Genomic DNA, 26,790 nt, shown 5'->3' on the forward strand with positions numbered 1-26,790 from the left:
GTTCGTGGCATCGAGCCTCACGTCAGCGCAGAGCCTGCTTGGGGTTCTGTCTCTCCTCTCTCTCTCTGCTCCTCCCTCGGCTCGTGCTTGCTCTCTCAAAATAAATACATAAATAAATAAACTTACAAAGAAAAAAAAGAATTTATTTTCAAGTAATCTCTTGAATTTTAACCCAGTGCGGAGCTTGAACTCACAACCCCAAGATCAAGAGTTGCGTGCTCCACCATCGGAGCCTGCCAAGCTCCCCAAGTCCAAAGGTGCCCTGAGATGAGGAATTTTCCAGCACAGCAGCTCACCCATTGAAGACGGGCATTTAAAAAGAGTACCGTAACTAAAAATCTTTTAAATGAAAGAGTCACGTGGTATCGATTCTTTGCACATGCCAAGGAATTAACCTGAAAACAATATCCACATCACTCGGGCCAAACATCTTTTGAGCAGTACTTTTCATCAGCCTAACAGAGCGGCTCATTGCAACCCATTTTACTTTTTGCTCTCTCGTATGTTCTCCTTAGTAGCGCAACTCAGGGAATAACGGCGAGGAGACAGAGCTTACAGGGTCTTCTCCATCCCCATCCCCTGTGATGAAAGTCACGCTGCCTACACGCTTCGTTTTCTGCCACCGTGGCTGGGAAAACGCTTACTCAGCACCTTGATAGCTCCTGACGAGCCCTTCACAGAGCATCTGCAGAAAACATCTAAACCCGAACTGGCTTCCTCTGAATTTTTGCTCACGTCTGAACTCTCTCTCCCGTCCTCAGATAGTATTTAATTAAGGAAACTCCCGTCCAAATATGTATTACGGTCACTGTTTCATTCAGAGAAAGACTACTGTTACTTTTTTTGAAGGTTTGATTTATTTTGGAGAGAGACAGTGAGGAAGCACAGGGGAGACAGAGAGGGAGACAGAGGATCTGAAGCGGGCTCTGCACTGACAGGGGAGAGCCCGATGCGGGGCCCGGACCCACGAACGAGATCATGAGCTGGGCTGAAGTCAGATGCCTAGTCAACTGGGCCACCCAGGCGCCCCTAATTCTGTTACCTTTTGAAAGAAAGCATTCCAGGGTCGGCGCCACGCAGCTCTGTGACTATCCACGCCACTAACTCCCTTAGCCCAACATGAGAACGGCCCAACTGCATTTGCTGCTCTGAAGGGCACCGAGGAGAGGTCCGCTCCACAGGAGTGTTCCCACCCTCCAAGCTGCTGACCTCGGAAAACTGTAGACAGAACCCTAAACAGTCCTAACTGCCCCTCTCCTAATAATCGGCTCAGATCCTAACCACAGCACACATTATTTCTTCCAGAAATTACTTTTACTCTAAAACTTTTAGTTTTATGGGGTGCTCCCTTGCTCCATCAGGCTGATGTGGCATCACTGACACATGTTTTGGCCACCCACAAAAATGTGCTCCCCAGATGTTATCAAAGAGTTTCATACTTGTAAAGTTTATTCCCTAGGTTGTCCCATCTGGAATCGAAACTGATCGTTAAAGTAGACGTGAACTCTCTCCTGTGCTCTCTGATTTTATCTCCGCCGCTGCGATTGAAGACAGGGGTGAAGTTCAACGAGAGAGAAAACTGGTCCATGTACAGAGACGTGGAATGACAGACCAGATGTCCCATCAACCTCAGCAAGAGCGCCACAGGGAGCTCAAACCAGTTCTACCAGCAGAGAGGAGTGCTTACTAATGAATGTTCATGGCAAGACTGGTTTCAAATCTTTTGGCTACGAAATATACCTAATGGCCTCGAGGATCTGGACGGAAGACTGCCCCCACGTGCCTCACTATTACATCAGTAAAACTGCCCCAACCGTTTTTCTTTCTTTATTTACTTGCATATGTCATTACTGACCATTAGGGGCCTTTCTTCTTCTCCATTGTCATCATAAGAAGAACAGAAATAGTTGCTTGACCGCTCCCCAGGGTCTTCAGAAATTTCTGCAGGTGATGACATCTGGGTCCAAACTAGAAGAAAAACATGGGGGGGGGGGGGCAGTTCCTTAATGGTGCTGGTCTAACACAGGGAGTGAAGTAAAACTAACTGCAGTCATCAAGGCTATAACCGTCAATGGCCCAGAACAGTATCTTTATATAATAACACCTCCAATTAGACTGTACTAGTTTAGAATTTCTGATATTTCAGAAAGGGCCTGGAATGTCATATACTTCTGTTACTTCCTAGGATGGTTGCAAGTTGGAGTTGGTGGGAGAATTATTAAAACTAATAAGTTAAATAACATTCCAGAGAATATTGACCCTTTCAATATAGAGAATATTATAGAGAAGAGAATATAATCCCTGCCAAAGTTGTTTTCTATGGAATTGCTATTGGTCCTACTCAAACAGCACTTACAACATCCTACCTAATAATATTATTATCTTTGACCTGTCTTACTTCCTTATTAGGCAAAGACCGTGGGTCATACATTGTATATCCGTAAGAGTCCTGCGTGTAAGAGTTGCTTAATTCATAAAATATATCAGGGGCGCCTGGGTGGTGCAGTTGGTTAAGTGTCCGACTTCGGCTCAGGTCATGATCTCACGGTTCGTGAGTTCGAGCCCCGCGTCAGGCTCTGTGCTGACAGCTCGGAGCCTGGAGCGTGCTTCGGATTCTGCGTCTCCCTCTCTCTCTCTACCCCTCCCCCACTCATGAGCGCACTCTGTCTCTCTCTCTTAAAAATAAATATACATTAAAAAAAAATTAAAGGGGCGCCTGGGTGGCTCAGTTGGTTAAGCATCCAACTTAGGCTCAGGTCATGATCTCGTGGTTTGTGAGTTCGAGCCCGCATCGGGCTCTGTGCTGACAGCATAGAGCCTGCTTCCGATCCTCTGTCCCTCTCTGTCTCTGCCCCTCCCCAGCTCTCACTGTCTCTCTCAAAAAAATAAATAAAAACATTAAAAAATAAAATAAAAATATATTGAATTGATACAGATTAAATAATCTCATACAGGCAGAGAACTAACAGAATCTCATCTTGGCCACACTAAACTATTCGTGCTATCTTGGAAAAATCACGTCAAATTTCTCTAACTTGGTTTCCTCGTCTGGCAAATGAAGGCAACGGTACCAGGCCCTCATCCTGACTGTTCAAGGGGCCGCAGCATAGATGACCTGAAGGAAGTGACTTTCAGTTGAACAAGGCTGTCATTGCTTGTTTCTCTTCGACTAGGAGAGAACTCGTCCGGACTGAGGACCTTCTTATTTAGGTATCAAGTATCAGACATTTGCTAAGCATTTCTCTTAAGCATTTTTCTAGAAAAGTCTACGCTGTTTATCCCAGAGTTGTGTAGGTGACCCTGCCAGGTGCTTCTACAGCAATCTATTATATTCCTCTATTATAACACAGTAATGGCTTCTTAAATGATCGTTCTACCCTCCTGGCTTCATAGGGATGGCAACTGAGTGTATCTTTTTTTTTGTTTGTTTTTTAAAGTAGGTTTCACACCCAGTGCAGGGCCCAGTGTGGGTCTTGAACTCACATCCCTGAGATCAAGACCTGAGCTGAGATCAAGAATCAGAGGCTTAACCGAATGAACTACCCGGGTGCCCCACAACTGAGTGCATCTTAAACAGACTGTATGCCCAAAGCTTTGCACAATTCCTGGCACACAGCCCGGGTTATAGTTGTTGAATTAACCAACTTGTTTGAAATCAGCTTAAATGACACAATTTGCAAAAAAATAAAGATTCTAGCTGTAAATGACTCTTCTCTATTCATTAAATCTATGGTGAGTGAAGTGTGCATTCCTTGAAGCCAGGAGATGTTTCACTCATCCCTGTACTCAGTGGGTTAAGCGTCGGACTTCGGCTCGGGTGGTGATCTCGCGGTTTGTGGGTTCGAGTCCCGCGTTGGGCTCTGTGCTGACAGCTCAGAGCCTGGAGCCTGCTTCCGATTCTGCGTCTCCCTCTCACTCTGCCCCTCCCCTACTCGTGCTCTCTCTCTCTGTCTCCCTCTCTCTCAAAAATAAATACACATTAGAAAAAATTAAAAAAAAAAAAAGAAGAAGAACCACATAGAGAACGTGTTAAATCACACATGGCTGGGTCTCACTCCCAGAGTTTCTGACTAAGAAGGTCTGGGGCAGACCCAGAGAGTCTGTCTTCCTTAAAAGTTCCTACGTGATGCTGATGCTACTGGTCCAGGCACAGCTCTGACACCCAAGCTGCAGGGCCCGCCAGTGTTATCTTGCACGCGGAAAACAAAAGGACCTTATGAAAATGGGTTAATTTTGCTTTCTCTCTACTACGGTAGCGGACAGGAAGATTTTCCAAATTGACAACGGGAGGAAACACTGTGCACAGCCATGAGTCTTACCTTCCTACGGCCACTATGCATACCTGTGTTCGCTTCGGCCTGAACCAGTGGGACGGTCTCCCGGACGTCCACCACAGCGCTTCTGTGTTCTGATTCAGTCTCCTTGGCACCCATAAAGGATCCGTGTTGCCTTCTGAGACAGTAAGTGTGTAAAAACAAGTGAGCTTTTATATGCTTTAAGAGTAACAAGAAATTAAAGATGGACGTTTTCCCACTGATCTCGTGCGTTAGGAACATGCTCTAAGAATCATTCAAACCCAGCTGATTGCCCGCTGAATTTCAGCCCATGGAATGATAGTAATATCAGAAAAGCTGATCCAAGCCAGCAGGATCTCTCTTCAACACAGAAGGAAAAATGTACTCCCTTCAGGGCCCACGACAGGTATATTGTTTAAAATTCTTATCATGTGCTGTATTATATGATTGAAATTTGCTGAGAGGTAGATCTTTTTTTTTTTAATAATTTTTTTAAAGTTTATTTATTTATTTTGAGAGAGAGAGAGAGAGAGAGAAAGGTTGATTGATTGAGAATCCCCAGCAGGCTCCATGCCGCCAGCACAGAGCCTGACAACACGGGGCTCGAACTCAAGAACCGTGAGATCACGACCTGAGCCGAAATCGAGAGCAAGATGCTTAACCGACTGAGCCACCCAGGCGCCCCTGCTAAGAGGTGGACTTTAATGCTCTCATGACACACACAAAAGGATGGTTGGGATTAATATTTCACAACGTGTATGTATATCAAGCCAAGTTTTAAATATATATCGTTTTTAATTGTCGACTATAATTCAATACAGTTGGGAAAATGTAAACAAACAAGTCCCATAAAAGGAGGAATTTATTGGCTCTTGTAACTGAAAGTCTAAGGATTAACACTGGACACATATGGATCCAGGAGCTTAAATAATGTCATCAGGAATCTTTCTATTTCAGCATGGCTCTTCCTCTGTGCAGCAGTGACTGCCGGTCATTTGGTTACTCTTACAACTCTCTTTCTCCAATCAGATTGAAGGTGACCAAAAATATTTTGAACAGAAAGCCACAAGTGCAGCCATTGTTTGCCAACACACTACTCCCTCCAGGATATACTGAGGACAAAGCATCTGTAATCATGTTTAAAAATTAGCCCAGGGGCGTCTGCATGCCTCCGTCAGTTAAGCATCTCACTCTTAATTTCGGCTCGGGTCACGATCTCATGATTGTGGGATCAAGCCCTGCGTCGGCCTCTGTGCCGGGCGTGGAACCAGATTGAGATTCTCCCTCTCTCTTTCTCTTCGTCTTCCCCTCCTGTGCTCGTGTGCGCACACACATTCTCTCTCTCAATAAACAAACAGGTAGATAGATAGATGAACATCCTGTCAATAAAGAGGTAGATAGATAGATGGAAAGAAGGAATAAAATAAAATAAAAATTAGCCCAAACTCTGGGGCGCCTGGGTGGCTCAGTCGGTTAAGCGTCCGACTTCGGCTCAGGTCATGATCTCACAGTTCGTGAGTTCGAACCCCACGTCGGGCTCTGTGCTGACAGCTCAGAGCCTGGAGCCTGCTTCAGATTCTGTGTCTCTCTCTCTCTCTCTCTCTGCTCCTCCCCCACTCATGCTTTCAATCTCTCTCTCCTTCAAAAATAAACATTTAAAAAAATTAGCCCAAACTCTCATATTATTTTTAACATCCAGAGAAACAATAGGATAATATTAAGGACCGTTAGGCTCCACGTATAAGGATAGAGCTGAAAAGATGATGTATTTGTGGAATTTGATGAGTTACTCCTAAAAGAGAGGGTAGTTTATGTCAGAGATACTTTAATAATAACATTGTCTCATGGACATACAGAAAACAGAAGACTGCAGGAGTGATAATTTCTTAAAGAATAATCACTTACGCATCAATCTGCTGAGTAGGAAGCTGATCCTGTTGTGTTAACTGATTGTGTTGCTTTCGTTTTTTAGCTGCGAAAGAAAACAAAGCTTATGGGAGCACCATTCACAAGCCGCACTTCTTCCATGAATCATGCACACGCATGCACGTACATGTACACACACACACGCACACACACACACACACCCCATTCCCATTAGAATTAACCTTCACAGACCGGAAATAACCAGGGGAAAAGGCCGGTCTGGATGTGAAATATGGAAAAGGACTGAACTACGTAGTATTTTATCAAGAAATTCAAGTTCATAACTGTAACCATCACCCTGCGAACATTCCTTGAGGTCCCTGGCAGAGTTCACTCATGGGAAGGACTTAGAGTTAATACAGTTAGTTTGCTGTGTTACTTCTCAAGCAGTGGAGTTCACTTGCCAGTGTAAAGTTCATTCACCAAGAGAGTTCAAACAACCCCTTGAACCTTGGTCTTCTACTAATTAGGTTAACAAACCCTTTCACTATAAATAGTATAAAGTAAATATCAGCCCCACTCCCGGTACAAATTATCCCAAAACAGGAGTCAATGAGCTGTTACTGTTACTTCTTGTTCTGAAGAATGCAAGCTTGAAATTACCTGTCATAAGTTCCTGCTGCTTGAACAAAATACTTCTTATCTCTTTTAACCATGTCATTTTCACATCGACATTCGGAGCCTAAAGATTTTCAAAAGGGAGGAGGAGAGGACAGGTTTCCTTTGAAAAAGAACGCTTCACAACAAAACAAATGTAGCTGAGTATATCACACATGATCTACATCCCAAACCACCAAATTCAAACTCTACCACCTGATTCTTAAAACTTCTAAGAAGCAAGTAGGTAGCCATCAGATGAGATGAAATCCACAAAACCCTCTTGAAACTGCCCTTAAAAAAATAATGCCCAGGTAAAACAAAAAATAATGCTCAGAGAAAAAGCACAATACAATCTAACTTGTTTCTCCTTTGTAGGAGGGTCCTTTTAAAAATATAAACGTTGACGGGAACCCTCTTGCCCTGTTGGTGGGAATGCAAACTGGTGCAGCCGCTCTGGAAAACAGTGTGGAGGTTCCTCAAAAAATTAAAAATAGAACTACCCTGGGACCCAGCAATGGCACTGCTAAGAATTTACCCAAGGGATCCAGGAGGGCTGATGCAGAGGGGCACTTGGACCCCAATGTTTATAGCAGCACTTTCAACAATGGCCAAATAATGGGAAGAGCCTAAATGTCCATCAACCGATGAATAGGTAAAAAAGTTGTGGTTTATATATACAATGGAATACTACGTGGCAATGAGAAAGAATGAAATATGGCCTTTTGTCGCAACGTGGATGGGACTGGAGAGTGTGATGCTAAGTGAAATAAGTCATACAGAGAAAGACAGATACCGTATGTTTTCACTCTTATGTGGATCCTGAGAAACCGAACAGAAGACCGTGGGGGAGGGGAAGGGGAAAAATAGTTTCAAACAGAGAGGGAGGGAGGCAAACCATAAGAGACTCTTAAATACAGAGAACAAACTAAGGGTAGATGGGGGGGTGGGGGAGGTGGGAAATTGGTAACGGGCATTGAGGAGGGCACTTGTTGGGATGAGCACTGGGTGTTGTATGGAAGCGATGAATCATGGGAATCTACCCCCAAAACCAAGAGCACCCTGTACACACTGTATGTTAGCCAATTTGACAATAAATTATATTTATTAAATAAATAAAATTATATTTCTATATACATGTATATGTATATACATATATACACGTATATATCAACATTTTTATGTTTAATTTTGGTAGAAATGAAACAAGTTCTCCTGATTCTGAAAAGACAATCTACTGTAATCTTGATAACTTACAAGTTTGTGAAAGGACAGCAAGAAGTCTTATATGTAAATCAAACTCAGAAAATGTATTTTTATGAATTCTTATCACCTAATATAGAACTAAAACGAAGAGAAACCACTGAGCAATTTCAACAAATGACAGCACATTCACAGGTCACAAGTCATATACAAATACTTATCACGATGACAATATCCTCTTGAAATGCTCTCATTCGTCTCCCCTTCCCTGAAACAGGTTGGACCTTAGAGTGCATCAGGCCAGGGCTTTAAGCGTATGTTTATTTTTTTCATCATGATAAGGGTACTCTGAAGCAAATTTTTGAGAGACAATGATCAAATCTGAACGTATCTCACAAATGAGAATACCAAGCCCAAGAAAAACTCATAACCATTCGAAATCTGTAACTCTAGATGTTTGACGGGGACAGAGAAGCCCTGCCAAGTTCTTGGCTATCAGCTCCGGTTGATGAGTATCCTTGTAGTTGTAAAACCTCAAAGCCCTAGAGGGCCACCCGGGGGGTTCAGTCGGCTAAGCGTCCAACTCTTGACCTTGGCTCAGGTCACAGTGCCACAGTGTGTGAGCTCGAGCCCCACGTCGGGCATCTGCACTGATGGCAATGAGCCTGCTTGGGATTCTGTCCCTCCTTCTCTCTGCCCCTCCCTTGCTTGTGCTCTCTCTCTCTCACAATAAATAAACAAACTTAAAAAAATTCATTTAAAAACTCAAAGCCCGAGAAAGCACCAGAGGCCCATCTCAAGTTAAAGAAAACATGTGCTACTGAAAAAATGCTTGATTACACCACAAAAAATATGAAATAATATTTAAGCGACCTAAGTGAGAGGAATGAGAACTTTTATAATGGAACCAAAATTATTTTTGTTTGTTGCAGGTTATGGCTTCTAGAATAATTCTTAAAGGACCAACCTGGACAATATAAACTTCTTCCTTGCCAGCATACCAGATTTCAAACTTGCGGTTATCTCCTTTTACATATTCAGTGATGCCAACTTCATCCATCTAGAATATGTTAGTCGAAATTGTCATGAGGGTTTTATTTGGAATATGAAATTACGTTAAATCTACACTCGTCATACTCTAAATGAAACAGAATTTCTCACTTGGCAAAATACACATTTTATATTCAAGAATATGAAATGATAAATACAACCACAGACCTGAGTATTTAAGTGTCTTCACTGAGCCATGCGCTTACAGTATACATTACATACTCCATTCCAGTGATGGAAACAAATGTTACAAATCTGAACCCCCAACTAGTCCCCATAAGATCGAATCCCATTACAATTAACTGCACACTATGAAAACAAATTATTGTGTCAAACGCAGAACTAAAAGTAATTAAACATCAATAAAAAAGCTCATCCCAAAGTAATTTAAATGGTTACTTTTAATAATCCTTTGTCAGATAAATTCATCTGACGGATGATTACTTATCTCTATGGAAGCCTTATAAGTGATAAACAACCAATTTATGGGGTGGGGGAAAACCAGCTAGGTACACAAGGGTCCCCTCTCTTCCACCAACCTCTCAGCCTCTCTGGAAAACAAATTATCTGTCATAGCAGAGTGAGATCTTCCTGTAGCCAGTGAAATTGTTTTTTTAATGTTTATTTACTTAGTTTTGAGAGAGCGAGAGAGAGAGAGAGCACGAGCAGGGTAGGGGCAGAGAGAGAGAGACAGAGAATCCCAAGCAGGCTCCATATTGTCAGTGCAGAGACATGGGGCTCGAACTCATGAATCATGAGATCATGATCTGATCGAAATCAATTAACCAAAAGAGTCACCCAGTCGCCCCAACCAGTGAAGTTTTTGTATGCAATATCCCTTCCTTACCACAATTTTTTCTTCCCTGTATGATTGTGCAAAGCACAAACTTTTCAATTTTCTTTCATCCTGTGCCAATAGCTTGGTTAATTCTATTTTGTGCCGTTTCACTCCCTCACACACACATTCTCTTTTAGTTCTCTTCTGCCTTCTGTTTTTGTTCAATTCCCGTCTAATTATCTAAAGGAATATCTCATTCTTTGTTCCATTTATAAGTACCCCAAACAGCGCTGATTAGAGTTGCTAAGCATTAAGAGTACCCCTAGTGAGGTCACCATATCAAGGGAAAGAAAAGGGGGACACCTGGGTGGCTTAGTTGGTTAAGCATCCGACTTCAGCTCAGGTCATGATCTCATGGTTTATGAGTGAATTCGAGCCCCATTCTCTCTCTCCCTCTCTCTCTGCCTCTCCCTTGTTTGTGCATGTGCTCTCTCTCTCTCTCTCTCAAAATAAACATACACTGAAAAAAGGGAAAGAAAGGGGATTATGCTTAGAAATGAGATGCAGGGGCGCCTGGGTGGCGCAGTCGGTTAAGCGTCCGACTTCAGCTCAGGTCACGATCTCGCGGTCCGTGGGTTCGAGCCCCGCGTCAGGCTCTGGGCTGATGGCTCAGAGCCTGGAGCCTGTTTCCGATTCTGTGTCTCCCTCTCTCTCTGCCCCTCTCCCGTTCATGCTCTGTCTCTCTCTGTCCCAAAAATAAATAAACATTGAAAAAAAAATTAAAAAAAAAAAAAAAAAGAAAGAAAAAAGAAATGAGATGCATACATACAAGAGTCTCTGATGTCTACCCTGAACGTGGTCCCATGTTACTTCCAGAGTCTCCAAAAATACTTTTTAAGGTTCTTTTTTTAAAGTTTATTTATTTATTTTGAGAGAAAGAAAGAGAATCTCAAGCAGGCTCCATGCCGTCAGTGCTGAGCCTGGTGCGGGTCTTGATCTCACAAACCATGAGATCATGACCTGAGCCGTAATCAAGAGTTGGATGCCACCCAGGCGCCCCTCCAAAAATATCTTCATATTCCTACTCAACCGCCCCAACTAAACGTACTTTGGCTGAAACATCGGGATTTAAGATAAATAATAACCTCATGTTCAATCTCTATTTAAATTGATTGCATTTCAACACATACTTTTAATCGCTTAAGATGGATCACACCTGGGCTTTGGAGTCTGCGAGGCCCGGGTTGGAATTTCATCTCGTATTATTAAGAGCTATGTGTTCTGATGGAAGTTGCTTAGCCTTTCTGAATGGCAGTTTCCTCAACTCTAAAACGGAAAGAATACCTTCTTCACAGGGTAGATTAAAGGATTAAATAGCATGCATTAAATGCTTACATCGTATAATGAGCTTTTTAAAGTATGAGTTTGCTTTGTAAACTTTCCCTTATTTGAATTGCAGTTTTGTTATTTTTCACTTCATACCTATAGCATACGTAGCATTATAGATTAAATGAGCTTTTTTTGATTTGCCCTGGTAATCTAACCATGATGTCGATCAGACAATCTTGTTCTGAGTTCCAAACAATTCACTTACAAATGATCTACTGGAATGCAAAGGTTTTACTGAAAGGTTGTCAGATGTTATTAAATGTTACAATACCATGAAGTGTTTACTATACTGTGAAATTTACTCCGTTTTAGAATCTAGAGGCAGTTAAAGGTCTAACTATATGCATACAGTTATATAGTACTCTATAGTACATATTATATATAATAACAAGCCTGATTCTATAGTTACATCCGAATTGTGGTCTCTGCTGTATCTATTATATTTGCATTCATATTCCTGGTAGCTGTGAATATAAATCCTTTATTATAAAGCATTTTGTCTGAAGACATCTCAGTGTGTCAAGTATTAAGGGCTCCAACTTGTAACCTAATTTTTTGTCATCAAGGTAATGTAAAGATGTCAAATCTTTACATTGTTAAAAGTCATCCAGTGGGTCAAGAACTCGGCAACGATCACCAACAACTACCAAGCTGAAGACATTTATATGTATGGAATAGAATGTATTTACTTCTTGGGTTAGTATAATTTAAAATATTGAGGGCCATCTGGGTGGCTCAGTTCGTTAACCATCCGATTCTTGATATCGGCTCAGGTTGTGATCTCATGGTAGCAGGATCGAGCCCCGCGTGGGGCTCTACACTGAGCCTGGAGCGTGCTCAGGATTCTCTCTCTCCATCTCTTTCTGTCCCTGACTCACTCGCGCTCTGTCTCTCAAAATTAAATAAGACAGACATTTGTTTTTAAAAAAAATTATTTTAGGGGCGCCTGGGTGGCGCAGTCGGTTAAGCGTCCGACTTCAGCCAGGTCACGATCTCGCGGTCCGTGAGTTCGAGCCCTGCGTCGGGCTCTGGGCTGATGGCTCAGAGCCTGGAGCCTGTTTCCGATTCTGTGTCTCCCTCTCTCTCTGCCCCTCCCCCGTTCATGCTCTGTCTCTGTCCCAAAAATAAATAAACGTTGAAAAAATTTAAAAAAAAAATTATTTTATTTTTTAATGTTTATTTACTTTTGAGAGAGAGAGAGTGTGTGTGTGTGCGTACAAGCAGAGGAGGGGCAGAGAGAGGAGGACAGATAATCCAAAGCGGGCTCTGTGCTGACAGCAGACAGCCCGACGTGGGGCTCGAACTCACAAACCGTGAGATCACGCTCTGAGCTGAAGTCGGACACTGAACTGACTGAACCACCCAGGCACCTCAATAAAATAAACATTAAAAAAATTGATCTTGAATCACATTAACAAAAAATGTAGCTAAAATGTAAGTGCTATGAGGCAGGTACAAGAAAGATACTGGGTATAAAATGGTAACATGGCTGTATCTTAAAAACAGTTTCTGAGACCAAAAAGAAAAAGAAAGGGGGCGCCTGGGTGGCGCAGTCGGTTAAGCGTCCGACTTCAGCCACGTCACGATCTCGCGGTCCGTGAGTTCGAGCCCCGCGTCGGGCTCTGGGCTGATGGCTCAGAGCCTGGAGCCTGTTTCCGATTCTGTGTCTCCCTCTCTCTCTGCCCCTCCCCCGTTCATGCTCTGTCTCTCTCTGTCCCAAAAATAAATAAACGTTGAAAAAAAAAATTAAAAAAAAAAGAAAAAAAAGAGAAAGAAAGAAAAAAGAGAATTATAACGGATTACAATTTATGCAAATTAAACTAGATGCACACAGAACATCAATACACATTTAACAAAAACATGCAAACTGAAGGATATACATCAAATAAATGAGAATGGTTGCTACAGGGGTAGAGAGGAAATTAAGTGTGGAGAATAGGGAACGAAGGAAGGAATGAAAGAATGAACGAACAAAAAGACAAGGCCTTCCAGCATGGTGCGGTGATTAACAGCATGGACTCTGGAACCATCTACCTGGGTTTGAACCCGTGCTGCGCGGCTTACTAGCTATGTGCCCTTGACCAAATCAGTCGCCTCTCTGGAACTTGGCTTTCCCACCTTCAAAATGGGGCTCATCATAGTTCCTACTTCATCTAAAGTTGCCATCTGGGTTCAATGAGTTAACAGTGCCATTTATAAACACTTAGATCAGCTTCAAGCAAATAGTAAGCGCTCCATGCAGGGTTATTAAATTAAAAAAAAAAAAATTAGGTGATGATAATAAATGCAGGAACTGAGGAATCTGAAGAACTCGAACCTCTCCGTCTGGCTGTGACCTGAGGGCCTTTCCTTTGTACAGAAGTGGCCGGCTTAAAATATAGCATGCAATTGTTAGGCCACGGGACTCTAGCTTGATAGGATGAATTCAAGACAACAGTCCGTGAAAGTGACAGGGAAGTGGCATTCTGCGTCCATCCTCTCTACTAAAGAGAAAACTTGGAAACCGGTAGCCCCAATCGTTACGTCACACACCGACTAGTACTGCTAGCGATGATTTAATCCCAGAATCTCACAATAGGAAAGCAAGAAGAAGTAAACAGAGTGAGGCTTAGGAAACAGCCAAACTTGGGGCGCCTGGGTGGCTCAGTCAGTTAAGAGTCTGGCTTTGCTTCAGGTCACGATCTCACAGTTCGTAGGTTTGAGCCCCACGCCGGGCTCTGTGCTGACAGTGCGGAGCCTGCTTGCGACTCTCTCTCTCTCCCTGCCCCTCCCCGATTTGTGCTTTCTCTCTCTCTCTCTCCAAATAAATAAACAGACTAAACAGACATTAAAAGAAAGAAAGAAAGAAAGAAAGAAAGAAAGAAAGAAAGAAAGAAAGAAAGAAAGAAAGAAAGAAAAGAACTAGCCCAATTTCCATCTTTGTCTGTCAGTGCGATCACCATTTTCCTGGTACTCCTGGCCTAAATCTTTGCAGGCAGCACTGAATAATCTTTTTTATTAAAAATATTAGACATTATCAGGAAACCAAAGAAAAAGGAGACTGATTTTTGTGTTTCCCTTCAAATGTCAGGTATTATTTCTTTCCTGTATCTAGTAAGTCACCAAGCCCATCGGTCTCCTTCCACTGAAATGTTTCTTGCATCTAGCCGACCCTGTTTCCATGGTAACCATTATAGTTTGAATTCTCATGACTTGGTTCCCGCATACCAGTCCCTCCTCACTCTAATGTACTTCTGAAACATTCTGTTGCCCACCACAGTGACAAATTCAAGTTAAAAAAAAAAAATCGATACAAATCAGAAATACATTAGGTACTGGCTAGGTCACTCTACAAATAAAAAGCTAACCAAATGCATTTGGGTCCAACACGCCTATGGAGAGAAAGTCTCATCCCCAGAAATAGGCACAGAGACAGCAAGAGATCTAAACGCCGACTGAGGTCAACCATAAAATCTTGGTGCTCAATCGATGTTTGTTGGAGACATAAAAGAACAACGGAGATCTGGGGGACGTGGAGGCGGGCTGCTGATGTCAAAAGAGCAACTCGGTGCATTTGCTGTAAAAGCAGCCGGAGTTAAGGAAACTTGTGGCGCTGCTGAGGGTTCAGAGCAAAGCAGGGGAAACTCGACAGTAGGAAGAGGCCCGAATCGGGTCGTAACTCTGGATAGGAACTTTGTTACCAACAGCCTGGGACTGTCGGCCTTGTGGGGAGAATCAAAAGCAGGGCCTGCTTATCTGGGAGACTCCAGACACAAAACACCTCGGGACACACCGCTTATCCTCTGTCCCTGCTGCTGAAAACGTCGTCAATTTTCAAATGGCTGACAACGAGGAAAGAACATGCTCATAAAAAATGACTCAAGTCAGGGTGGTTGGGGAGGCGAGGCAATAGTTTTCTCCATGTTCCAGTCTTCCCATAACAAATGTTATATTGCTTCTACAATTTTTTTGAGATTTTATTTTTAAGTAATCTCTACACCCAACGTGGGGCTCGAACGTACAACCCTGAGGTCAAGAGTCACATGCTCCACCGTCTGAGCCAGCCAGGCGCCCCTGCTTGTACAATTTAAAACTTGAGGGGCGCCTGGGTGGCTCAGTTACGCGACCGACTAAGACAGTGCTGACAGCTCAGAGCCTGGAGCCTGCTTCAAATTCTGTGTCCCCCTCTCTCTCTCGCCCCTCCTCCGCTCATGCTCGCTTGCTCTCTCTCTCTCTCTGCCTCAAAAATAAGTAAACATTAGAAACAATTTAAAAAAAAAAGACCTCTACTTAAGATTTTGAGGGTTGGGGGGGAGGACAAAACGGGCAAAGGGAGTTCAAGGGTACAAATTGCTAGTCAGAAAATAAGTAAGTCCTGGAGATGTCATGTACAGCCTGGTGACTGTGGTTAATAATACTCTATTGCACACGTCAAAGTTGCTAAGACAGAAGATGTTAAAAGTTCTTACCGTAAGAAAAAACTTACAACGGTGTGGTAATGGATGTTACCTAGGCTTATCGCGATCATTTTGCAACATACACAAATATCACATCATTGTTTTACACCCGAAGCCGATATAATGTTATACGTCAATAATGCCTCAATAGAAAGATTTCATTTAAAAAAAAAAAGGGATGTGAGGAACACCTGGGGTAGCTCAATTGGTCGAGCGTCTGACTCTTGATTTTGGCTCGGGTCATGATCCCAGGGTTGCGGGATCGAGCCCCATGTTGGGCTCCACGCTGAGCGTGGGAGCCTGCTTGAGATTCTCTCTCCCTCTCCCTGTCTCTGTCTCTCTATTCCCCTCCCCTGCTCGCATTCACGCTCAAATAAGAAACAATAAATAAATAAATAAATACAGACAGACAGACATAAATAAATAAATAAGTAGATAAATAAATAAAGGGGTATGCATGTATAAAACCCACTCATTTCACTTGAAAAGGTGCACAAGCTTTTTTACATATGAAATAATATTACGTTACACAATTTAAATTGTCTTACTTTCAAACAGTGCTTAAAGCTGTACGATGGGTATCTATCAGACCCTTCTCCGCTTTCAACGCGCCTCTTACAAAAGACAATGGCTTTTTCATACAAGAACAGATGCCGCTGCATTGGTTTGAATCTCGCAAAATCCTTCATTTTTGTAGCACCTTTCTTGTGTCCAGTCCAAACACTGAATGCTCCCTGCATTACCATCTTGCCCAGTTCATTTAAGTTTCCCTATGAAGGAAAATCAACACTCATCAGTACAAGGTGGAGCTACATTCGGACCTCTGACATCAACGTCGTACTGTGTAGCTTGAGCTACTAAATTCCTGCAACACAATTTGTACGGTCTTTAAAATTTCGTTCATCACAACTTTACATGAAAACACGCCATGTGTCACATGGGTACATAATTAGGGCGGGGACAAGAGACAGAAGACAGCTCCTTTTCCCTGGCTTCCTGTCTCCATGTGGATGTATTTAGGGTAGCCCCCCACCCCACCCCACCCCCCGCCCATCTTCTCCTCAATCCTGATTGGCGATTGACAGTCTACCGGTCCAGGGATCCCCACTAGGCAGAGCTAAGTCTAAAGACTTGATTTTTTTTCTTCCGTATCTGTCTGGGACTATGCGAGCAGCAGTTCCGGGACAATACATCTCCTTAGAAGACCGAAACATTCCTTCAAACAAGATCTCCCATTCTTCGGCTCTTTTTTATTTCTCAATTGGTTCCGGGCGACGAAGAAAGAGATCTTAACTTGCTTACCCACAAAACTGCGACAATCATTACAATTTACTTACAATATAGCCATTTATTGCGATCTGATGCATGGAGTCATTAACTGACTTCAGTAAATCCAGCATCGTGTCCAGAGCCTCCTTTAATTGTTCAATCCCTTGGCAGCCGTTGCTGTATTTCAGCAGCTCCTGTGATTAGAAGTCAAAAATTAATATTGGCCAGATATTAATAGCGGCAGAAAATGAATACATTTCTGGCTAACATGCTTTCAAGGAGGAGTCCACAGATAATGTCATTTTGTGAGTAATACCTTTCATTTGCTATCCGTGCCATTAGTACTATATTTTAAAAACTGTGTCAAAATTTGGGAAGAAATGGAATAGTGACTAAATGGCATCGAGTCAAGGGCACTCGCTGCTCTTGAAGCTGCAGAAAAACAGCTATTAGGACCCACTAGAGATTTACGTTTAAAGTAATCACACTTTTCTGGCCTTCGACATACAACAATTTGTCTTATTCATTTTGCCTAGACCACAGAACGCCGTGAAAACATACTGTCAAATAAGCTCGGTGCTTACACTTAACACAACATTTTTGTAACCTGAATTTCAACGTGACACGAGGGGTGAGCCTCCTCCAATTTTCATCAAGAAGGCTCCTACGAAATACTGTCTCAAACTCTAAGAAATGTGTGTTTAGTTCTTAACCATAGTAAAAAGATTGGGGCGCCGGGGTGGCTCAGTCGGTTGAGTGTCCGACTTCGGCTCAGGTCATGATCTCGCAGTCCGTGAGTTCGAGCCCCGCGTGGGGCTCTGTGCCGACAGCTCAGAGCCTGGAGCCTGCTTCGGATTCTGTCTCCCTCCCTCTCTCTCTGCCTCTCCCCTGCTCGCTTGCTCTCGCAGTCGCTCGCGCTCCCTCTCTCTTGAAAATAAACATTAGGGGCACCTGGATGGCTCAGTCAGTTAAGTATCCAACCCTTGATCTCGGCTTGGGTCATGATCTCAGAGTTCATGGGTTTAAGCCCCGCATGGGGCTCTGAGCTGACAGCTCAGAGCCTGGAGCCTGCTTCACATTCTTTGTCTCCCTCTGTCTCTGCCCCTCCCCCGCTCATGCTCTGTCTCTTTCTCTCTCTCTCTCTCTCAAATAAACATTAAAAAAACTGTTTTTAAATAGTAAAAGTTCGGCATTACACATACATCAACGTAACTGGTATGGATAATTAACTCGCTATAAAGACTCCTGACAGCCTCAGATTACATCTATGCGTCGGGCACTTTAATGGCCACAGTGAACCCAGGCCCCGAGCCTACCTATTCCTGGTGCTTCCTAGTCACCTGCTTCCTTTTTAATGGCTTTGATACATTTGACCCACAGAAGGAAGGAAGGAAGGAAGGAAGGAAGGAAGGAAGGAAGGAAGGAAGGAAGGAAGGAAAGAAGGAAAGAAAGAAAGAAAGAAAGAAAGAAAGAAAGAAAGAAAGAAAGAAAGAAAGGCTTTATGTAATTACCTTTAACAGTAACTGATACTTAGTGATTCGTTGCACGGGTTTGAGTAAATAGGAATCCAGACCAAGCCTGTGTTTTAATTTTCTTTGACATTCCTGTCATTAAAATATAATTATCAATGAATTTAAGACATGCACCCATGAAAATACCAAGCATTCACTGATTAGACCCAATGCATGCAGGTTTCTTACATCTCAAGGGAAATTTACCAGGAAAACCACTGTTACATATGGTGTGGAAATTATAAGCAGCGGTATACGTAAAAAAAACCACTGTAAATGTTGCCTTAAGGATTTGAGAGGTATAAAGTGCCAAGATTTCAAATACTAATAAGTTTTTACATAAAATTTGCATTGATGTGGAATGCCTAAAAGATGAGAAAGCAATGAATGACCATAGATGAACATGATTAAACATGAAACATGACTAAAAAACGTACGTAAGAAAATTTTTAAAGGGCTCAGCTGCACAGGTCAAGGCCAAGAAAAGAAACAGGTTGTACTGAATATAAATCAAACTGGGTATGAGGAGAGGTTTTTCGAACACCACAAGAAAAATGGAGACCTCATCAACTGGTGCTATATTTCATCTGATTATTGGCTCACTGCCACTCTAAATATGAGGGTCATGCCTTTGGGTCCTGGGAACATTGTAGGGTCCCTAACTAGGGCGAGATGGGGCTGATTTGGATGAAATGTACATGTAAGCAGTACAGAACACAGAGAGAGTAGGAGAGGCTATATATGTGTAAGATCTGGGACCTGCCTCTGAATATAGATAAAAACCAATATACAATCTAATTCACACAGTTAGCGGCTTATGGTTAAAGATGATGGACCGATACATCCATTTAGCTCCCCTTACTCATGAAACCCAACTGAAATGATTAAAAAAGTAATTTTTACAAGGCAAAACCCAAAGTTACAAAGATGGGAGAGGAAAAACACATCAACCAAATATGGAAACTGAACGCCAAAGTGATAACGTTAGACAACTGTGCACGCTAGAGAAACGTGACTCTCAAGTTGGCAGAGTTTTCGGAAAAGCCAAGGAACAAGTCAGTTTATGTTATAGAACACCTTCCCCCCGCTTCCACAAAGACTCCAGAATTACAGACACCAAGGACCTGTGAAAGGGGGGAAATGAAGGTCAGGTTTCAAAAAATGTGGTTGTTGAAAGTCTGCTTAAGAAGTAAGTAGAGGGGCACCCGGGTGGCTCAGTCGGTTAAGCGTCCGACGCCTGATTTCTGCTCGGGTCATGATCTCACAGTTCATGGGTTTGAGCCTTGCATCAGGCTGTGCACTGACAGTGCGGCTCCTGCTGGGGATTCTCTCTTTACCCGTCCCCTGCTTGCTCGTACTCTCTCAAAAATCAATAAACTTAAAAAAAAAAAAAAAAGCACATCGAGATACTGGGGTGCCTTAGCGACTCAGTCAGCTAAGCGTCCAAGCCTTGATTTAGGGCTCAGGTCATGATCCCAGATTCATGGGATCAAGCCCGGCATTGGGCTCTAGGCCAAGCATGGAGTCTCCTTAAGATTCTCTCTCACCTTCTACCCCTCCCGCTGCTCGCACATGCTCTAAAAAAAAAAAAAAAACAAATAAATAAATCTATACCTTTAAAAAAAAAAAGTAGACACTAACACACATTGGTGCGAGTGTGCAGTGATCAGGACATCACACACTGCTGGCCGCGATGTAAAATGGGCAGCAACTTGGGAAAACAATCCAACAGTTCTTCAAAAAGCTAGAGAGAGGGGCGCCTGGGTGGCGCAGTCGGTTAAGCGTCCGACTTCAGCCAGGTCACGATCTCGCGGTCCGTGAGTTTGAGCCCCGCGTCGGGCTCTGGGCTGATGGCTCAGAGCCTGGAGCCTGTTTCGGATTCTGTGTCTCCCTCTCTCTCTGCCCCTCCCCCATTCATGCTCTGTCTCTCTCTGTCCCCAAAATAAATAAACGTTGAAAAAAAAAAATTAAAAAAAAAAAAGCTAGAGAGAGTTACCAAATGACCCAGCAATTTCATACCCAGGTACATGGCCAAGAGAAATGAAAACATATGTCCACAGAAAAACTTGTACATAAGAGGTGGAAAAGAACCAAATTACCATCAACTGATGAATGGGTACACTGGATGTGGAATACCCATATAGTGGAAAGAAGAACTCATATCTGCAACCACATGGATGAACTCTGAAAACATCATGCCAAGTGAAATCGGCAAAACACAAAAGATCACATATTTTATGATTCCATTTATATGAAATGTTTAGAACAGGCAAATCTAGAAAGACAGAAAGTAGCTTACCAATCACAGAAGGCTGTTGGATGGGGTGGGGGGGGGGCGGGGAACGGGAGGTAATTACTAAAAAGGTATGGGTGGGGTTTTTTTGTTTTTTTTGTTTTTGGAGTCATGAAATTGTTCTTAAACTGACTATAGCGATGGTTGCCCAACATTGTGGACATAGTAAAACTACTTAATTACACATTTGAAAAGGCCGAATTTTATGGAATTTTAATTACACCTCAATGAAGTGGTTACCCCCAAAATTAAATGAGCAGAAAAGTTAAAAAAAAAAAAAAAAGGAGAGAAGGCTCAGAGAACCATGCCACCTTGCACAACTAGGTGGATGCCTGTCCCATCGCATAGCAGGAGAATGGATGTTTACCTGAAAAAAGTAAAATGGAAGGCCTATGAACTAGGGAATATCTGATCCAGTTGAAGACAGAGTACCATGTTGAAAGCCAAGAGATTACTTGAATATTTATGTACCAAATTAAATACTCTCAGCGTTTTCACCTAAGTTGGCTACCAGAATACTGGCAACCAGATCCTTATTCACCAGGTAGTGGACTTAGGAATCTAACCAGCTTGAGAAAGATACAGGTGTGGGGATCCCCTCAAGGAAACACCTTGACGCCAATCACTCAATAGTGAAGACCATGGTCAATAAATCCACATATGTGCAGGAAAATTCCAGCGAGCTTTGCATTCTAGTGCTTACTCTCAAGGTAAGTGGCCAAACAAGTGTCACCAGACATTTGTGGGAAGTATCGAATATGAGTGACAGGAACAAAATGAAGAAAAAGAAAAAAACAAAAGCAATCTGAAGACAGCAGAAATTATGCAAGGAGAAGAAAACTAGTTTTAAAAGGAAAATTTATTCTTATTACCCTCATAAAGATAAGTGAAGATACTGCATTCATGAAATGAAAACAGGGTTCTATTGAAAGGAACATTGAGGGAACAAAAAAGGGTAGAGGCTCTACAAAATTAAAAATATAATGGCAGACACAAAACTCTCAATAAAAGGACTGAAAGACGAATTCCAAAAAATAGAGCAAGACGGCCAGAAAATAAAAAGAAAAGATCAGAGAATTAGAGGAATGGTCGAGAATGTCCAACATCTGTACAACAAAAATTCCAGAAAGACAGAATGGAAAAATTGTGCAGAGAAAATCAAAGAAAAAAATCCAAGTAAATTTGGACAAGAGGTTCCAAATTCAAAGGGATCGCCACAAGACTAACATAATGGATGAAAATAGTGCCAATGTCATGGCACTATTTGTGAAATTTCAGAACTCCAAAGATACGAATGTTCCCATAAGCTTTCAGAGAGAAGACAAAAATAGGTTACACACAAAGGATGGAAAATCAAAATGGTGGGGCACCTGATAGCTCAGTCGGTTAAGCATCTGACTCTTGATTTCAGTTCAGGTCATGATATCATAGTCATGAGAGCGAGCTCTGCATGGGGCATGGAGCCCACTTAAGATTCTCTCTCTCCCTCTCCCTCTGCTGCTAGCCCACTTGTGCTCACTTGTGTGTGTGCATGCTCTCTCTCTCTCTCTCTCTCAAGAAAATAAATAAATAAAAATAGCATCAGATTTCTTAACAGCAACACTGGAAGCCAGAAAACAGTGTAGCAAATACCTTTAAAATTCTGAGGAAAATTATTTCTTACTTACTGGGTATAGACTTCTATACCCAGCCAAGCTAGCAATTAAGTGTTAGGGTAGATACACTCAAGACATTTGTAGACATGCAAGTTCTCAAAACTTTTACCTCCCAGGCACACTTTGTCAGTAAAACTGCTGGAGGATATGTTCTACAAAACAAGTGAGTGAAACAAGGAAAAAATATGGCACCTAGGAAACAGGAGAGCCTACGCAAGAGACCATGAACAGAATCCCAAAAGTTATACTCAACAAGATCCCAGGTTGACAGCTGTGCAACAGGTCTAGTGAGCCTTGATGAGCAGATCAAAAAAGTCCAGGAGAGATTAATTCAAAATGAAATTCAGAGAAAAAAGAATATGTTTAAATGTACTAAGAAGAAATTTATGTAACTCTCTTAACTTGGAGAGTCTATGGGTAGGTAGAATAGGGAAAAGTATCTAAAAAATTAAGGAAGTAAAAAAGACAACTGCAGGGGGGAAAAGGGGATGGAAATGCAACCATCTTATACCGGAGGATTCGTCTGAACATAGGAATTACCTAGTCTTACTAATTTACTACTGTATCTGTATAACTAAACTTATAACCATATTGGATGTTTTGGAGGAAAAGAAGTATGTGTATGTATCTGATGGTGAGGCAGGGGCAGTGAAAGAGGGCTAAAGTAGCGATATAAATGCTATTCACCAACATGGAAGTAAATATCAAAGGAAGCAGCTGAAAGAACCGAAAGTGGTTGCCTCTGGGAAGCAGCATACAGATTTGTGCGCATGTGCGCACGCGTGTGCACGTACACATTGTGTGGCAGGGTCAAATTGTCCTTTGATCTATCTGTATTATATCCAACTCACAGTAGGAATGGATTCATAACTAAGAACTATCCCAGTGTCTTCCGGAAAGAGTATATCCAATACCTGAATAATTACTATACCTGGAAAAAGGCGCATTCTGAATACTTCTTCCAAATTGCCTCTGATCTGGGTTTATTCTGACAGTATTTTGCATACATCTGAAAATCATCTTTCTGTGATAAAAAGCACATTCAAACGTATTATCAATCTGTGAACATGTACTGTTCTTATCAAGAAAGGCTGAGCTAGAATGAGTAGAGCCAAGCATTACATGTGGCCTAAAGGGCCCGTCACACTGGCAGTAAGTCAGGATCCCTCTCTGGAATCCAAGAAAAACAGGCCCAGCAGACTGGGCAGAGGAACACATAAGTATCTCAGTAATCTCACCACCTCCACTTACCAAGTTGGAGAGCTAGGGAAAAGCCTTCTCCGACTGAACTATACAAACAGATGAATTTGTTCACAGCTGTAAGCCAAGAGGGTACCAAGGAACACGCCGTCTCCATGCCACCAGCCTCTCAGTTCCCTAGTGAATGAACTTGTGGCTAACTTCCAAGTCCCTTGGCTTGTCACTGGGATATCATCATTGTACCATGACCCCGCTGGGTGTGTGACCATGCTATTCTCTCCCCCTGGAATCGTCTTTCCTGGACCCTCATCTAATGGGCTACCTCCTAGTCACTCTCTAACTCCCACCTCATGAGTCATCTCTTCTGGAAAGCCATCCTTTATAGCTCCAATCTATGTCAGATGCCCCCCTTCTTGGCTCTTACAGGATCTTTCGTATATCCCCGATATAGCACAACTCACACTGTATACAATGATTTTCCCCCTGTTCTTCTCTGTGAATATACTCTTGGTCAAATATAAAATCTCCAACGAGCAGCACAGACATTAAGTACTATATGAGCCCGAAGGAAAAAGACTGGTGTTGCTTAGGGAAGTCAGGGAAGAATCTGGCTACCATTTAAATATGTTTAAAGTCCGAATATATTGAGAAAGGTAAGGACAAACAGTCTTTTCTTAACCATATCATATTCTGAGTCCATTAACGCTTTCTGGGATAAGACATCTCTTTGGAAGCTTTCAATGATCACCATTATCAAATTGACTCTCAAATCAAGATGGAACTGATTTTTCAGGAAGAGGAGGAAGTAGATAAGTAGATAAGCAGAGAATATTCTAAGGAAAATTCTAATGGAGGAGAGTATGATTACAAAGCTTGGGAAGTCCATTGTGCTAAGTATTCTCTTAGGATGTGGAGAAATGAGCCTCCCTGAATGATCTCATAGAATAAAAAGAACAGATAGCCCTCTGTTTCGCAAAGTCCCCATGATAGATGCCCTGGTGTCTGAAAGCCAGACTACGCTTGATTCTAAGACTTTACATGCATTAGAGGGGAATACCAAGGCATCTCTTAGGCTAAAAATTAACCAATCCAAGAATGGTTGAGCTAAGATGATTCCTACTCTCACATCTTCATAGCAGGGCTGGTCCCTGGACTCCTGGGATCACCCAGAGGTCAGTGGGCACAAGCTGAGCCATTGAAGCGTCTGATTCCGTCAGTCTCTGTAACAAAACTGGGTTTACCATTAAATACTTGCTGGAGTGATGGGTCTCCTCCCAAAACATAAAGACATAAAAAACAGTACCTACTTTGTCTCTAAATCCGGTCCTATACAACGAGCTGCTATTTCAGTGGCCCATATTTATATATTTTTAAATAATAATTAACAAACCCTTTCGAGGAAACAAGGTCCCACTCTCTCTGGAGCGTCAACGCAATTTTCCAGACTGCTCAAGAAAATGCTGTGAAAATGTCAGAGGAAAAAAAAAAAAAACCACGATATAATTTTACATCAAATACAGTAAATTAGTCAACAGCCCTTTAAATAATACGATGCAAAAGAAACATTCAATTCGGCCATTACATACTCGTTATGGAATTCATAGATTTCTGCCATATTTCCAAAGAGGACATCCTTTTTATTTCTCAGGAGAGGTGGCATAAGATCAAACATCTCAGGATTATCCATCTCCGCTCTGTAGCCCTACCCAAAATAAATACATTTGTTCATTTAAAACACGTTCACGTTAATACTCGGTTGGGCCACCAAAGGGAATAGCTACAACAGAAATGTGTACAGCGAGACTCCTGGGTGAAAGCTGTTTGTAATTCCAACAATCAAATCCTCCAGTACCCGAAGTTACCCATTTACAAAAAACTGTTGTTTTCAGAAAGCCAGACAAGGAAATCATCGTTGCCCGCTCAGCGCATAGAACAAAGTGACTCTCTTGGCCTTCAGGGTAGCTGATGGTATAGGAAACAAACTAGAAATCAAGCAGGAAAAACTGTATTACAGGTCATTAACCTCTCCTTAGGCTGCCAGTAAGTGTGTGGGTTTTTAGAGCCAATTAATATTATGACAGGTGTATCAAATGAATGGTTTTCTTTTACCTTTAACTCTTTCCAGCACCGTTTCTACACAGCACAATTCTCACTACTGAGGGAGAACCCGAATACGCACATTTAATGCATGGGCAGCCTCAAACAATGGGAGAAACACCTACTGCTGGCACGTGACAAGGAAGGAAAGAGACAGAGAAGACTGTCCTCAGTACTTCCTAATGAATGTAGCAGGGAGAGCACTGGGGCGAAGGTGCGAAAATAGAATTCGAGTCACTTACCAACAAAACAGTAAACAGCTCATGAACATAGACCCTCTCTGTCTGTATCAGCTCATTTAGGACGTGGCTAAAGCGAAAAGACAATATTTATCAGTTATTTTGTTGCCTTGGAATTATGATCTTTCAATCGTTATCATCATAAATTGTCTAAGGTAAAAATTGATAACACCTAGGAACTACCAATGGTTTTGGCTTTATCATCAAAATATGGAGTGAATCATATAGTCTCTAGAATCAATACCACCCACAAGACGCTTTAAAATATATTGGAAACAGGGGCGGGCACCCGGGTGGCTCAGTTGGTTAAGCTTCCAACTTCAGCTCAAGTAATAATCTCATAGTTCGGGAGTTTGAGCCCCGCATCGGGCTCAGTGCTGACCGATCAGAGCCTGGAGCCTGCTTCGGATAGTCTCCCTCTCTCTCTGTCTGTCTGTCCGTCCATCTCTCTCTCTCTCTCTCTCTCTCTCTCTCTCCCCCCCCCGCCCAAATAAACATTAAACAAATTAAAAAATAAAAATAAAATATATTTAAAACAAAGGAAAGGGGACTCAGGACTTATTTTTCAAAATGAAAAAAAAAAAGCCCACTTTATTTCTATCTCACTAAGCTTAAGAATCAATTTATTAAAAACTCAAAAATCTATTCCTAAAACTTCGGTTTATTTTGTTGTGGGGGGTAGGGAAAAACACAGTTTCTCTTTCTCCCTCTCCAAAAACATAATGACATTAACATTTAATGCCCGATTTTCCCCTTTCCCAGTAATGTTCTGAAATTTTCCAAGACCTGAAATGGATTTATTTTACTGGTTTTCCTAAATATAGATCATATTTAAACCTTAGTAATTTTGAT

At 42.2% G+C, this 26,790-nt stretch overlaps 1 protein-coding gene across 4 annotated transcripts in view; it reads right to left on the bottom strand.

Moving 5' to 3' along the window:
- The window catches only part of MCF2 (MCF.2 cell line derived transforming sequence), a 112,250-nt gene that overhangs the window by 9,037 nt on the left and 76,423 nt on the right, over positions 1 to 26,790 (bottom strand). For all 4 annotated transcript variants that reach the window (XR_006710782.1, XM_045471352.1, XM_045471350.1 and 1 more), the window contains 12 exons: positions 25,942 to 26,008; positions 25,189 to 25,304; positions 24,993 to 25,062; positions 23,334 to 23,426; positions 18,455 to 18,547; positions 17,012 to 17,137; positions 16,223 to 16,444; positions 8,989 to 9,081; positions 6,825 to 6,903; positions 6,201 to 6,267; positions 4,343 to 4,452; positions 1,856 to 1,968 (listed from right to left, as the gene is read on the bottom strand). Coding sequence is in view for 3 of the 4 variants with exons in the window: in XM_045471352.1 (XP_045327308.1) it covers positions 1,856 to 1,968; positions 4,343 to 4,452; positions 6,201 to 6,267; positions 6,825 to 6,903; positions 8,989 to 9,081; positions 16,223 to 16,444; positions 17,012 to 17,137; positions 18,455 to 18,547; positions 23,334 to 23,426; positions 24,993 to 25,062; positions 25,189 to 25,304; positions 25,942 to 26,008 (1,249 nt within the window). In the remaining variant the exon portion in view is untranslated. The remainder of the gene's footprint in view (positions 1 to 1,855; positions 1,969 to 4,342; positions 4,453 to 6,200; positions 6,268 to 6,824; positions 6,904 to 8,988; positions 9,082 to 16,222; positions 16,445 to 17,011; positions 17,138 to 18,454; positions 18,548 to 23,333; positions 23,427 to 24,992; positions 25,063 to 25,188; positions 25,305 to 25,941; positions 26,009 to 26,790) is intronic.

This window comes from Leopardus geoffroyi, chromosome X (genome assembly GCF_018350155.1).
Source record: "Leopardus geoffroyi isolate Oge1 chromosome X, O.geoffroyi_Oge1_pat1.0, whole genome shotgun sequence".
NCBI classification, from domain to species: Eukaryota; Metazoa; Chordata; class Mammalia; order Carnivora; family Felidae; genus Leopardus; species Leopardus geoffroyi.